The sequence below is a fragment of the Mustela nivalis genome (genome assembly GCF_964662115.1).
Source record: "Mustela nivalis genome assembly, chromosome: 1".
In the NCBI taxonomy this organism is placed as follows: Eukaryota; Metazoa; Chordata; class Mammalia; order Carnivora; family Mustelidae; genus Mustela; species Mustela nivalis.
In genome coordinates, this window is record NC_139020.1 from 52,244,553 (window position 1) to 52,260,117 (window position 15,565).

At 37.3% G+C, this 15,565-nt stretch overlaps 1 protein-coding gene across 12 annotated transcripts in view; it reads left to right on the plus strand.

Moving 5' to 3' along the window:
* The window catches only part of ALCAM (activated leukocyte cell adhesion molecule), a 213,840-nt gene that overhangs the window by 176,752 nt on the left and 21,523 nt on the right, over nt 1-15,565 (plus strand). For 4 of the 12 annotated variants that reach the window (XM_082696746.1, XM_082696752.1, XM_082696748.1 and 1 more), the window contains 7 exons: nt 419-551; nt 4,486-4,598; nt 6,685-6,820; nt 6,928-7,061; nt 9,928-10,060; nt 11,911-11,949; nt 12,242-12,359. In XM_082696746.1, the coding sequence (XP_082552872.1) occupies nt 419-551; nt 4,486-4,598; nt 6,685-6,820; nt 6,928-7,061; nt 9,928-10,060; nt 11,911-11,949; nt 12,242-12,359 (806 nt within the window). Of the gene's footprint in view, nt 1-418; nt 552-4,485; nt 4,599-6,684; nt 6,821-6,927; nt 7,066-9,927; nt 10,061-11,910; nt 11,950-12,241; nt 12,360-15,565 lie in introns of all 12 variants that reach the window. The other 8 variants (XM_082696750.1, XM_082696755.1, XM_082696747.1 and 5 more) reach the window with 3 other exon arrangements.

Sequence of the window (15,565 nt, forward strand, 5' to 3'; positions counted from 1 at the left end):
CTCCATCCCTTCCTTTCTTCCTTTTCTTTTTCTCCTCTCCTTTTTATTTGGATATGTGGCATGTTTTCTTTAAGCTGCCTGAAATCTTTTTGTTGAATTAGAGGGCATAAATATAAAATGAAATATTGGTTGTTGTTGTTTTTTTAAATCGGATTTAACTCTTAAATTCCAGCGATGCTGTCAATAGAATAGATATCATCAATATCATGTTTATTAGCTCATCAATTTCCTTAGAACCAAAATTGCAGCTAATTTTCCAGCAATCAGATAACACAAACTCTACTCTCATTTGTCCCATCATAGAAACACTTTCCCTTTTTTTCTCTTACATAAGAAAATGGTATTTTCGTCAAGAAATACAACTCATCTCTTTGTAGCTCCCAAGTATAATCATCTGACATTTTACCTCTATCAACAGGGACAGCCTGAAGGAATAAGAAGCTCAAATACTTACACGTTGACAGATGTGAGGCGCAATGCAACAGGAGACTACAGATGCTCCCTGATAGACAAAAAAAGCATGATTGCTTCAACAGCCATCACCGTTCACTGTAAGTGACCTTATTCTTCATTACCAACTTCGCTTGAAAGGCCTCTAACAGTCTAACTTGGCTGTCTTTTCAAATAAATCGCAACTGTATTTTTCTTAAGTAGCGTGGTTTCAGTTGACTTACTGAAGTGCATCAGAGCAAACTCAGCTTCGGTCCAGATCTGCCCTGCAATATTGAAATCTTGAGTGGATCTAATAAGTGAAACTTCGAGAGTGGTAAACCTCCATCTTCTTTCTAAATGTCTTCAGTGGTATTCTGTGGTATCCACAGAATATTCATGTGGATCTTAAATTACTCATTTTTTATTTTAAGAAAATATTTAGATATTCTTAAAGTTCACAAGGTTTGTACTTGGCCTAGAAAAAAAGTGTAGATTAAGTATTCTTTTTAATTATTATTATTACAGAATAACATTAGCACTGAAACCCAAGCAACATAGAGTCTTACTGTAGACTCAACCTTTGGAAGCAGCAGAAGTAGAGACCACTAAAAGCCATTTAATATTGGCCTCTGTATAGAAGAATAGAAGATTTCTAGAAACAGAAACTCTTCAAAATCACCCTAAATGGGGCGCCTGGGTGGCTCAGTGGGTTAGGCCGCTGCCTTCGGCTCGGGTCATGATCTCAGGGTCCTGGGATCGAGTCCCGCATCAGGCTCTCTGCTCAGCAGGGAGCCTGCTTCCTCCTCTCTCTCTCTGCCTGCCTCTCTGCCTACTTGTGATCTCTCTCTCTGTCAAATAAATAAATAAAAAATCTTAAAAAAAAAAAAATCACCCTAAATGTGTTTCTTAACTTTTAACCTACTTTTGATCACCAAATAATCCAAAAGTTATACTTTAGTGTGATTTAAAAAAAAAGAGAGGTACATCAGAAAGAGTACCTCACGTCCTTAATTTTGTAATTTCCAACATTTCTTTATATACCTGATGCATTGTGGAAAGGGGAGACTAATTTGAACTGCTCCCCAGTGACACTAGAATTTACAGAGTGCTTTAGCAAACGTCATTGTTGCTTGGAGGTGTAGGCCAAACTTTCTAGTAAGTCCTTTGAACCCAGTAGCACCTCTTAACATGCTCCGTCAGGATGAAGTTTCCCTCGGCACGAAGTGCTCTAATCCCATTGAGTACGAGAGACTTCTTTCTTTCAAAATGGAAAGAGACTAGAAATTGTTCTGAAGAAATGGTTCTAAAGCTCTCATTCTACCTATAATGCTTGGAAAACATATAGGATAGGAGCTAAAACTTTGAGGGCGGTACAAGGAGATACACTGGGGAATAGAGTAACCAGATGGTTGCTTTTGAGTTTCTGATGTTGGGAGCACACTCTGGGGAGCCCTACAGAAATAGCAGACTGTTAAGAAATGTTCACTGCCAGGCCATTTCTCTATTTGCACCATATTCATGTTGTATAGTTCTGAGTGTGTCTGCCGTCAGAAACTGGTTAGAGAGAAAGCAGTGATCTCTCGGGATTAAAACAATGCTGCTTTTTCTCTGAGGACAAGTCAGTCCTGGGACCATTTTTCCAGACTGTTCCATGACCAAAAAAAAAAAAGAAAGAAAGAAAGGGAAGTAAGAGAATACAACTAACTGATAGAATTTCCTGTGAAATAACTCTCTGGTATTCTTGTCTATGAGATCTGTGGACCAATAACCAATAATCCAGTGCCTGGAGATGGTACAGTAAGCTTATGTTTAAGAGATGCCGGCTACTCAGGACCCTAAAAGAAAGGAAAAGGCCCTTATTTGTATCACTGGTGGATGAGGTATGGAGGGATAGTTGGCAAATGTGGTACAGCCACATTGTATCTCAGTGATCAGCTGTGATAAAGAAAAACAAAATTAAACAAAAGTATGTTAACAGTTTAATTGGATTTCAGTGCACTTAATTGGATTTAAATGCTTTTTGGTTTTGAAAGGTAGATGAAAACATCAGGCTTTAAGGCCTGTATTTCTCTTTAAAGGCTGAAATAAGGATTGCAAATAAAGAAGATCTTACTCTGAATTACATGAAATGAAAACATAAAAATTCTGGGTTTTTCCCGTTTATCCTTGATTGCTTGTTTGTTGTCTGAAAACAAGATTTGTCTCCTTTCCGTAGATGACGAAAGGGAATGTGGATAGAGAAGCACCAGGTCCCACTCGCACGTGTGTGCAGAACAGACCCCTCATCAGGGCTCTCCGCCCACAGACCCAGAGTTGCTGAGGAAGCGTCTGCTATTCCTCTGCCGATTCATGCACAGATAGACTCTTCATCACAACTGTCAGAGTCCATCACCAGCCTTTAAAATCACTTCTTTTATCCTCTCACTGGCAGGTTAACTGTCCGACTAACAAAAGCTTCTGACTCTCCCTGCATAGGGTTTTCATCTAAGTGTAACCAATCCAGATTTTCTGAGGAAACTCCACTTCCTATATGATAATGGATATTTTAGTATTATTGAGACTGTGTGAAGGCAGGCTTCTTTCCTACATCCAGTCATTGTTTTCCAGAGCCTAGCATGGGGCAGACACCGTGGATGGACGGTGACAACTCAAGGGTCCTGCCTTCATGGTTCTTACAGTCTAACAGGAAAAACAAGTGTTAAAAATGATGCTGGCCAACTATTGACCGACGGCAGTTTTAACATGTGAAACCAAGAAGCACGGGGTGCAGTGGGAAATCCCCAGTGCTGTAGAAGAAAGTCTCAACTCATAGCATGGCAAACACAGTCCTTTAGAGTCTGGCCTCCACTAATTATGTAGGCTTATCATTCATGTGTTATAACCATTCATACCAGATTACTCACGGTGGTGCAATCTGCCGTGCTCTGTCAGCATTTTGCCGTTGTTTATGTGGCAGAAGCTTTCCCTGTATCTCCATTTATCAAAGCCTTTCTCAACTGTCAAGGACCACAAGCAGATACTGCTGCATATACAAAGCCTTTATTACTGCTGTGTAATGCACTTGGGCTCTGTTCTCTATACTCCCATAAGTCTTTGCTTCTACCTCTCTTTGTAGCCCTTTCTTTAGTTTTTCAACAAATACTAATTGAACTTCTAATCTATAGCATGGATGCTAGTAGATGCGGATTTCATGCTGCTGTGTATCAGAGTCACTAAGCACAGTGCATACTACATCTACCTCAAAAATTGTAAATCGTAAGCTTATATCCATCTCTGTATCTTGTCAGTGCTTGCAACTTAGTAGCTGCACAATAAATGTTTGTTCTGTTGAATTAGATTTTCCTCATACAGATCATACTGCGATAGTAAGATTTTTATAGAAATTGCTTTCCATCTGAAAGATTATACCTCCTTAGATGTGTTTATTCTGTTTTTAAAAAATGATGCCTGCTGCCAGCGTACCTAACAATAGATCTTATTTAAAATTTCAGCTGCATAAGAAATAGAATTGCATTAAAAAAAATCTAACTACCATAGTCCGTTCTCTCTGAAGAAACGGATAGACTACCTCATGGTTTTTCAGATTATCACCTGCTGTCTAAATATACTTAATTTTCTTCTGGCATGCCTTACCAACTCTTTTTATAATATTTACCTAGTCATCATCTTTCTTTTCTTTTCTTCCAGAAATGATTTAAGAATTGTTTTTCTTGAGGTAGTAGACCCCAGGGGAATACTTCTATGCAGTCAAAACATCAGTCATGTTAACTGCAAATAAATGCATAATCAGCAAGATTGACCATTTCCCTGTCCAAACTGGTCTCAAACATGGCTTGAAAAAGTGGACTGATTACACTACAGTCCAGTTATTTTGGTCACATAAATCAGTTCTGAATTTTGAAGACTGTTATAAGGATTTCTTTTTTCTTTTCTTTTCTTTTTTTCTTTTTTTTTTTTTTTTTTTGGCGGGGGGGTCTTTCATCTTTTCTTCTTCAAAATATTTTGACTTTCTCTCCTGGAGTTTGAATTTCAAGCAGATTTTCTGCTTCACAGATTTGGATTTGTCCTTAAACCCAAGTGGGGAAGTGACCAAGCAGATTGGTGATGCCTTGCCTGTGTCGTGCACAATATCTGCTAGTAGGAATGCAACTGTGGTATGGATGAAAGTAAGTCATATTTCTTGATAATATTACACTGTTTGGACTGACTCCTTTTTGACTCTTTTGCATTTAATTGGACATCTAACTATCTAAATATGTTTATACACCCACATTCATGCTCTCCTTCTCTATATTATAATCATATAAATGATGTCACAGTAAAATTTTAGAGGTACCCAGCAACAGTATGGCATCCATAATTGATTGTCTGAAATATACTTTGGGACATTGATTAATGTGTATATACTTTGGGACTTTGATTTATGTGTATCTACATTGTTTTATATGTATTTATGTGAATTCTACACATACACACATGCTCACAGACCCACACATGTATACAGTTATATGCTCTAGAGCTTAACAATCTTCAGTGTGTTTTAACCCACATTATTCTCACATGACAGTTACAAAGAACCCTGTGAAATATGCAGGATATTTATTATTTCCCCACATAATTCAGAAAGAAGTTGAGGCAAAAGAAATCAGAAAGCTCTTAAGTAGCAGAGTTAGACTCAAACTCAGGCCTTGTTGGGTTTAATAAATACATGCTCTGATCACGTAACTTTCAGCCTGAAACTGACCTTACGTGTCTGAACGTGAGTTCATTGAATTCGTAGCACCTTGAAAGTAGAGCTACCGTTTGAGCCGTGGGCCATAGTGGAATACCTGGAACACAGTGGAGCTTGGTCAGTATTTCCTGAGTGAGTGCCTCTAGTCTTGTAATTGTCTGAAGTGTAGGCCATTACTGAGAACCTAGTCATTGTTACCTTTTTAGAGTGAGTTGGTAGGATTGGTACTTGGTGATTTGAGACAAGGTTATCAACAAAGGGAAAGTTTGTAATTCCACTACTAAGTCCTCAGCTAGTATATCTAAACGCCCAGTGCCCATGTTGACAAAACACACATAAACCATTTCACATAGGAGTTGACAAGAATTATCTTTATAAAAAAATTGTGAAGAATTGTATTGTTAGAATTTCTTCTTGCTGAAAATACACATTGTTTTGTATTGCTTTTGATCACTTTTAACACTAGATCCTCTCTGACTAGCTTTTTTGCTTTTAAAGTGCAGTTCCTTATTTTATTCTCTTTTAATTGAAGCCTCCTCACCCTTCTTTTCATTCAGATAATTAAAATGTCACTCTGTAGACTGAATATTTACTGTGATATATTTGTAGTAGTCTGTGGTCAAAGGGCTAGACTAGTCCTAGGCAACCAGACTACTCAGTAATCGTACAAGCACTTAATTGTTTCACTACAGGACTAGAGAGACTAAGTTTACTTGGCTAAACTAGTTTCTACATTAACTGCAGTCACTGTTGTTAATTGAATGCCTAATGTTAGTAGTGTTGTGTTGATCAAGGTGGTCTAGCTACTACTGGTTAGTAGTTGGGGATGGAGAAAAATTCATAGTGGGGAAAGACCACATGATGTTAGAATTGTGTTTCATTAAATACCATTATTTTCTGTATAACAAGTGATTTTTTTAAAATTAAATGTTGCATTTCATTTGTTCATAGAAATTAGGATAGGAAGCTGTTAGTAATGATTTCTTTAAAAACATTTTGTCATAACTACCATGGCCCTGTAATGGATCCCCGGTCTTGGTAAATACATCCCATCAGATGGCTTTCTGACATTTATGCCTATCATTGGTAACTTAGCACAGGTCTTCACTGTCTTTCAATACTAGTTCATCTACGGGGACTTACAAGGAGTAGCTGTTATCAGTTGAGAACTTTCTGAATGTGAACACATTATATTACTTACATAGTTAGTCCTCAAACAATTCAGTCTGTTAAGATTATTATCCCATTTCAAAAAGAAGAAAACTGAGTCTCCAAAGTTTATGAACTTGTTCCACATTATAAATTCAGTAAATGAAAGAGTCTGAAATAAAACTCTTGAGTGTATAAAACTACAAAGGAGAAGGGAAATCTATTTTTGGAAGTGTCTGAAGAAAAAGGAACTTGCATTTTCCTTAGATCTGGAAGAAGAATCTCAGGTTTCAGGTTCCGTGATTATCTAATAAATACATGAAGAAGTTGTATTTGAGCCATATGAAATAATTAACTTTTTGTTTACTCAGGACAACATCAGGCTTCGATCAAGCCCATCATTTTCTAGTCTCCATTATCAGGATGCTGGAAACTATGTCTGTGAAACTGCTCTGCAGGAGGTGGAAGGCCTAAAGAAAAGAGAGTCGTTGACTCTCATAGTAGAAGGTAATAAACACTGGAGCACCCGTGCAGAGTTTTCTTTGAGAATTTGATATTCAGTTTCTTTGATGATCTTAGGGTAACATCTTATTTTAATTCTAATGATATTTTAGGAAAACCTCAAATCAAAATGACAAAGAAAACTGATCCCAGTGGACTGTCTAAAACAATAATCTGCCATGTGGAAGGTTTTCCGAAGCCAGCTATACAGTGGACAATTACCGGCAGCGGAAGCGTCATAAACCAAGCAAGTATTTGTCCTCTTCTTACATGCCGCGCTTGGCCCAAAGTGGGCTTTTACAGAGGTGCCTGAGCTGTAGACTAGCTTGTTAGCAACATGAAATTGGCAGTCTATTCTCAGAGGAAGCTTTTGCTAACTTCTTAATTTTTCCAAAGGAAAGAACATGGCTCAAAGAGAAATTTTAAATCCCAGGGCCATGGAGAATGGAAGAATCATTATGTTGTGGTCAGTATCTGTTTTTAGAAGAATGTAAATTGGGTGTTGTTCCATGGTCATTAGTTTCTGAAACTCGGGTGATTAAAACATTAAGGTATACACTTTTCTGCATCATAAACTTACACATCTGAGTATAAGTGGCCTCCATTACTTTGCTTACTTAAGCACATTAAGGGATATTTTTTCCTCAAACTGGGCCCTGGGGGGGTGGTGAGGAACACAGTCTCCGTTTGTGAACATATGGTCTAAATTGTGTATGCCAGGGCTAGGGCCAGAGTTAGGCTAGCTAAATATCTAGTGTCTAGGACATTTCCTTCTAAACAAAACTTTAGTATTTGTAACTTTGTCAGGACATTTTAGTAATAGTTAGTAATAGTAAAGGGCTAAGAACTTAGGGACTACCAATAATTTTCTTCTTGACCATCCCAAAAGCAAAAAAAGAAGAAGAGAGAGAATCTGGCCTGTCACTAGGGGTTCAGAACAATCTTTCATTCACTTGCTAGTTTGCTCAGGTTGCTGACATACTTGTTAATTTATTTTTCTCTACAATAGTCTTCCTGTTCCTTTTCTCGGTGGAGCCAGTTAAAGATTCTTCAGGAACACCCGGAGGGGCCATTTGATTATCTGAATCCTCTGTGCTGCCTTCTCCCCACCTTTAGGCCCAGTTGATAATCCAGGAAGGCATTCATAAAGCAGAGTTGCATTTAGTTTGAAGTTAAAATCTCTTGCTCTGACGGGGAAGTTGGGCTGCTGGTCCAGCTTATACAACATAGTTTTGCAGAGCAAGGTGGAGTTTGGCTCTTTCACACCTGTGGGTGATGCATAACTCCCGAGTATAGAAGCTCCCCAAAGGAGCGGACACAGTTGAAGCAAATATATGTCAGTCAGTTGTGCCGTCCGGCTCTTGGTTTCAGTTCGGGTCATGATCTCAGGGTTGTGAGATTGAGCCCTGTGTGAAGTCAGGCTCCACCCTCAGCAGGGAGTCTGCTTGAGATTCTCTCCCTCTCCCTTCTCCCCATCCCCCGCTCCTGTGTGTGCACACACTCTGTAATATAAATAAATCTTCAAAAAATGACTGTTTCTTTTCTATTCTGTCCTTTTTGCTCTCTAGTTTAATTAAATAATAATTGTAGCAAAAATAACCTTTGGGTACTGGTAATACAAGCGTGGGAAATAGAAAAATAAGCACACAATAAATATTTGAGGAATGAACAGATACAAAGATTTAAAAGGCCACTCTTAGAATGAGTACGTATATTTTACAGAGATAAAACAAAAACAAAGACTCAGTGAGAAAGTCATGTGAAAAATACTAGTGGGAAGTGGAAAAATAGCATGTGAACTTACTATGAGGATAAAAATAACAATGCCATTCTTCATTGTCAAGGAGAAGGATTGATTCTGGCCCACTAGGTGATATGTTATTTTTCTTGTTCTAGGATTGTGCTGATCTATCCATAATCTTTTATTTGTTCCCTCCTCAATCATATGGTGAATCTATTGTTTTATAATTACTGATGCCTCTAAGCACTCCTGCCCCTGGGACTAGACAGTATCCCTAAGCCAGAGACTATCTTTTGTCCTCAAGGCCCTCATCATATAGTTGACGAGAAAGCAAATAAAGAACAAAAATAGGCATGGTGTGCAGAATGCAGCTCAGAAAATAGCTCCAGTACATGTTTGCTTTAGTACAGTTGGATTTAGGAGTCAAGTTCTGGGGAAGAGATGAAAGTGAATTGTCTAAGGGTACCTGACTGGCTCAGTCGATAGAGCATGTGACTCCTGATCTTAAGGTTCTTAAGTTCAAGCCCCACATGGGATGTAGAGATTACTTAAAAGAAAAAGAAAAGAAAATGAATATTTCTTATTTTTGGAGGAATTAAATGCAGTGATTGCCCTTATTAAGACCTCACAAAAACCAAATGAACTTACCAGTCACTGAAAAATAACCCATTCTCCATAGTTAGCTTGGAAAGTGAAAAAAAGTTGTTTGATTTTTCCCATGAGCAAATCATACATATATAAGTACTTAGATATAATGGTTTAAGGTAGCCCCTGAAGTGATAAACAATGATATGATTTACAAATAAGAATTAAATTCTTAAGTTTATTAAGAGAAAATTGGTGATTAGATAATCACTAATTATTTTGAGACAAATACTATGATGCCAAAATATTAATTAACATGAGAATCTCTCAGAAGAGTTTAGGGGCGCCTGGGTGGCTCAGTGGGTTAAAGCCTCTGCCTTCGGCCTGGTCATGACCCCAGGGTCCTGGGATCAAGCCCCAAATCGGGATCGAGCCCCACATCGGGATCTCTGCTCGGTGGGGAGCCTGCTTCCTCCTCTCTCTCTGCCTGCTTCTCTGCCTACTCGTGATCTCTGTCAAATAAATAAATAAAAATCAAAGAGAAGAGTTTAATGAATTCAATTTTTAGAATTTACAATAGAAGCATAAACAAAATCAGTTACGGATTCACTAATCTTCCTGCCTGCTGTGGATATAAGCCTGAATTTGTTTTTATCGATGACCTTACATCTGCCCTTGAACACCAGGTAGCACTGTGAAGCACCTCCCCTGTTTCACTCAGTATTACTCTTCTCCAAGGTTTTAATCCATTTCTTTTCCTAAACCCATCTTCCCTCTTCTTTTCCAGACAGAGGAATCTCCTTATATCAATGGCAGGTATTATAGTAAAATTATCATTTCCCCTGAAGAGAATGTTACATTAACTTGCACAGCAGAAAACCAGCTGGAGAGAACAGTAAACTCCTTGAATGTCTCTGCTAGTGAGTATTTCATTTCTGGCATTAAAAAAAGTAAGAAAATTTGAAGTTATTCTTCATTAGTTTAAAATCTTCAATTCCATCTTCCTGTACTGCATTATGGTAAGTTTTATGTATTTATTTTGCATCTGGTATCATCATCATAGGCTCTGTTTTGTTTTGTTTTGTTTTGTTTTGTTCTGGTGTCCATCCTGTATTATCCTTGTCTTGACAGTTGAATCATTTCATGTTTTATGGGTCAGAGACCTTTTCTGGTAGGAATATTTCCCAAGAGCAACAGAGGATAAGAACCGAGTTATTGTTATTTAATCCATGTTATAATTCAGAATAGAGATAACTCAAAGATTATCTTCAAGCATTTTTTACAGTTTTAGTTTGGGTAAAATTTTAATTCCTTTTAATCTGTTATTTTGCATTCTAATTCTTTGTGGTATTTATCCTACCTTAATTTTGAATAGGAATGCCACATGCACAGTCATTTAGCAAATTGGTAGGTAAACTGATAATAGAATTTATGAAATCTAGTTTCAGAATTGGTGCTTTTGATCATAGTTGAGTCATGGCTAAAAATTAGATACTGAAATTATCCTAGAAAAGAAAGAAATCTGACATGCTGAGCAGCTCTCCAAAAACAGTTGTCATTTAATAAGAAGTTACCCACAATATTTAATTCTGTCCTTGTTCCAATTGCTCTGTAAGCTTTCAGTCAGGACAGGTCCTGGAATGAAGCTTGGTTCTGGACAGGATGCTAACTGACCTTTCAAACTTTCACCTTTGAGTCAGTTGGATTCCTGTCTGTGACTTTAGCAGGGTAGCAGTATACCACCTAGGAAGTAGCTGGAGCTGGGAAAAAATAATTGTGTAAAGATAATGATCCCTCACAGAATACGACTGGAATATAAAAAAGCCTGATGGAGTGATCGGAGAAAAGAACCAAACAAATTTACCTCTAAAATAGGTGCATTGACTTCTTAAAATTAAATTTAGCGAGTACTGATTTGTCCTACCTAGAAAGAGGACTTATCCTTTCTTCCTGAACACAACTTTCTCTTTTATTCTAACCTATTGAGTAGTGGCTTCTAGATCTTGCAGTGGCTTGATGAACATTTAATACAGCTGTTTTCAAATGTAGGGAGCACCTCCTGAAATTCCAACATAGTATGTATGAGAAGGGGTCTGGAAATCTGCATTTTGACAGATGGCACTGGAAGTTCTGGTACAGGTCTATAGAAGACTATTTATATAATGTAATATAAGATGATGATCCAGCACATTGGCGATTCTTAAAACGGGCCAGGAGCATGATGCTATCACTGTGATATCTCCACATCATTTGGAGGGCTTCTGCGAACATCACAGATGATGCCTCTTTGCCTCTGAGACGTCCCGTGTTAACCTCCACCCCCACGACTGCGAGACCATCTCTAGAGTCAGGCCCCTGATACTAGAGGATAAAAAGGAATTTGCCACCAAGGCAAGAAAAGTCGAGAAACACTGCACTATAGATTTGATATATGGCAACTTGTTTCTCTTAAAGAAAAAAAGTTCTATAAAAAGGTGGTAAATAGTGGAGAAATTAATATGGATTTCAGATTAACACTAAAGCTTGTCAGTTGTGAAATTTTCTATGGTAGATTAATACCTTTGCAGTTTTAACGACTCTCCTTAAAACAAGATTAATTTCTTTGTAGGGAAGTTCACGCTCTATTAAATGTAAATTTTTTTTTCTAGCTTTAGCTGTAGAATAGATATTTTATCTTTGAGTATTATCACATCATACTATAATGGTAAAGGTGACTTTCATATATCAACAAATTTTGTTTTTAATTTCATATTAACATTTTTCATTTCAGTAAGTATTCCAGAGCACGATGAGGCAGACGAGATAAGTGGTAGGTACTACGCTGCCGACTCTTCTTCCTTGACTATCAGCTCAAGATTTATGAAGTGTCATTGTATAAGTAATTTCTTAGCTGCCACAATTTTGACTTGAACTAAAATAGCAAATGAGACAAGATAGTAAGAATGCTAAAAATTTTATCTTTTAAAAGCACAAGTTTGCATGTTACTCAGAGTAGTAGTGAGCCTTAATTATTTTTAACAAGAAAGAATAGCCAGATTGACTTCTTCTCAGAAATCCTTGGCAGTGTCTGTAACTGCATGGTCTTTTCTTCTCTGTTGTAGATGAAAACAGAGAGAAGGTGAATGACCAGGCAAAACTAATTGTGGGAATCGTGGTTGGTCTCCTCCTCGCTGCCCTAGTCGCTGGTGTGGTCTACTGGCTGTACATGAAGAAATCAAAGTAAGTTACGGAAGGAAGACCTGACTTGTTCAGTGACTTCCACTGGGAGAATTATTAATACAGTGTGTTAATGAGCTCACTTCAGCTGGGCATGTGATTTCTGTAATAGGAAAGGCATGTCCCCCAATCGGGCTGATCGTTATGTTTTGCTTTCCCTTAGTTCACAGTGACTGCTTTGACGGCATCAGATAATTGAATTGAGATGTGATTTCACATGCGTCCCCTTATTTTTCTCAGTCTGTAGTCTAAATTCAATTATTTGATTCCTTTTCCATGCCTAGCGGGTGTTTTAAAAAGCGTATACTTCCAAAAGGTCAGCTATTCTAAGCCATGTGGCTGAGGATGGTGGAGATGAATTAAAAGTGGTTAGTCCCTCCTGCGGGAATGGCCAGGTGTCTGCGGTGATGGGTCTGGCCAACAGGGAAACTGTCATTGAGGTAGTATTATCTTGTCACTTCTCTGCTCTAGTTAAGTCACATTGGTCCATGAAAGGATCTAAATCAGGAAAAAAAGAAAAATTTGTCATCATTTTGTCTGCAGTTTAAAAATAAAATTAGACAAAGTAACCAGGACTTCTTTAAAAAATACTTGGATGGTGTTTAGATTAAAAATTATTAGTTGTAGGGGCCCCTGGGTGGCTCAGTTTGTAAAGCATCTGCCTTGGGCTCAGGTCCTGGGATTGAGTCCCACATCGGGCTCCCTGCTCAGCAGAGAGCTTGCCTCTCCCTTTCCCTCTGCCTGCCGCACCCCCTGCTTGTGTGCTCTTTCTCTCCCTCTCTGTCAAATAAATAAAGTCTTAAAAAAAATAAAAATTATTAGTCATAAATAATACAGGTGCAACCAACTTTACAAATTAACTAACCATGGTTTATAATGAAAATCTGATTAACCAGTGATGATTCTTGACATAAACACATGCCTAATATTCCTCATCACCCTAGCCTTGACCCCAGATTTGGTTGTGAGTGGGTAGAGTTGGGGTCCTAGCATTTGCATGTTTAAAGTTTCCTTAGTGATTCTGCGGTATACCATTGGTTTCAAACCTGAGGAAATTGATTTTCGCAAGGGGATGTGGATAGCGAGTGGCAACTTTGGACTTAATTTTGTAATTTCTTGATGTCTGATAACACCACCCCTTTCACCAAGTCAGGTAAGTTAACTTTAAAGAAAATCAAAAGAAAAAGCAGACTCAATAAGACCCATGATCTTACTCCGAGAAGAAAGCAATTTCAGTAAAGAAAGTAATATTCTAAAGTAAAAGCGATAGCTCAGAAATTTTCAAGGTCACTTCGTACGAGCACATATTGAGCTCTGGGTTTTTTTTTTGTTTGTTTGTTTGGTTTTTAAAAATTTTTTTTTAATTTATTTTTAATTTTTTTTTTTTTTTGAGCTCTGTTTTGATCCTGCAGCTCATCTCTGAAGTAGATACTGTTATTACTCGTATTTTACATTTGAAAGAATGAAGGCAGAGAATGATTAAATGACTTGCTTAAGGTTACTTGGTTCACAAGGGTCGAAGTTGTATTTTATTTCAGATAGTGCTGTTTTAGCATCTGTGTGCTTAATCACTAGGTCTGATTTTCTCACACTGTGCCTTTTTCTCCGTGTTTCAGTCATGTAAGGTAGAAACCTGTTCCTGGTGTGTATTGTAGTTGAACCCATCCACTCTTACACTGGGGTGCTGTCACTTCTGATCTCAGCACCTCACTCCTCCATCACCCTGTCGCTTGGTGACAAATGTGTTCTTTTTCTCAGTGAACATTTTACCTACCAATACTTCATGTGGGCTTGTGTCCGTGGAAAATTTAGAAGACTGCCTGTACCATGTGATTGAAAGGAAATGGCAAGCAGTTGCCCAGAGGCAATATCTTTTAATATGTTAATATTTAATAGAATTTTAATAATTCTCCTTCTATGTGTATAAGTTTCTTATAAAGAGAGAATAAAATCCTATTCTCTCTTTATAATCCACTATAAGGTACTCACAAATCTAACAGCTTGGGCTCTGGGGTATTTCCATTTTATTTACTTAGGATTTCTGATGCATTCCAATGTAATTTCATTTCTTAAAAGAATAAAAATGAAATTCCTCTGTATCCTGGAATTGAGCTGAAAAATAAGCAGAGTTTTCTACATTACGACCAAATAAATGCTAAATTTTTGGAACGCCCCGAATGTTCCTAATCACCATATTCTAATTGCCAGGATCTCATTAGATGCCATTTATCCTTCTATGAATAAAAAAAAGAAAAAATTGTGTGTGTAGGATTTTTTTGTTGTTACTTTGTTGGTTGTTATCATATGGTGCCCCAAAATTAAAATCATGGATAAACGAATGCTGGACACTTGGCTTCGTAGTGCCTTTAGGCCAAGGGTTGATACATCATGGAGTTCCTTTAAAGTGCCTCATTAAATTAAGTGCATATTTTACTATCTGACTTGAAAGTTCATCTGAGTAACTGTTATTTAATTGAAAAGCGCATCCATTTTGCCAGGGTTAGTATTATTTGTAACCAAAATAATAAGTTGCAATTCTCATCCCAAACATTAAAGTGTTTTTATGAAATTTGTGAAACTTAAGATTTGCTAAGTGTTCTGCATTCCTGATGGGTTATTCTTTGCTATTTCCCTCTGAGATAAGCCAGCATTTTTGCAAGATGAGTTATTATTAATCCCTGTGTCCAGAGTAAGTGCACTTTTATAACAAGAACTTTCGAGTTAAGAATTGCTAAGGCCATTTTTGGGATCTGGTATAGTGGTATACTTTCTTTTCTATTCTTTCTTTTTTTCTTTTTTTCTATTCTTCTACTTCAATTTTTCAAATCAGTATGAGGTTTTCATTACTGTCATTAGCTAATTCATCACTATTTTACATGGGTAGGAGAGTTTTATTAATAAAGATGTAGTCCAGAGTTTTCCCCCAAATGTATATTCCCATGTTTACCATCTTGCAAAATAATACCATTAACGATCTCGTAAGTCACCATTATGACAAACACTGTGAACAAAAATTACGAGTTAAAATCTTTTTTTTTTTTTTTTTTTTGTATGTACAAGTGTGTTTATTTATTTATTTTTTTTTAATTTATTTTTTATTTTCAGCATAAGATCTTATTTAAAAGCCTCAGTGATACAACTCACAGAACAGGGAGGTTTAAACAACATTTGGGGAAGTTCTTTGCATTGGCATTTTTAAAAGTCAGTGG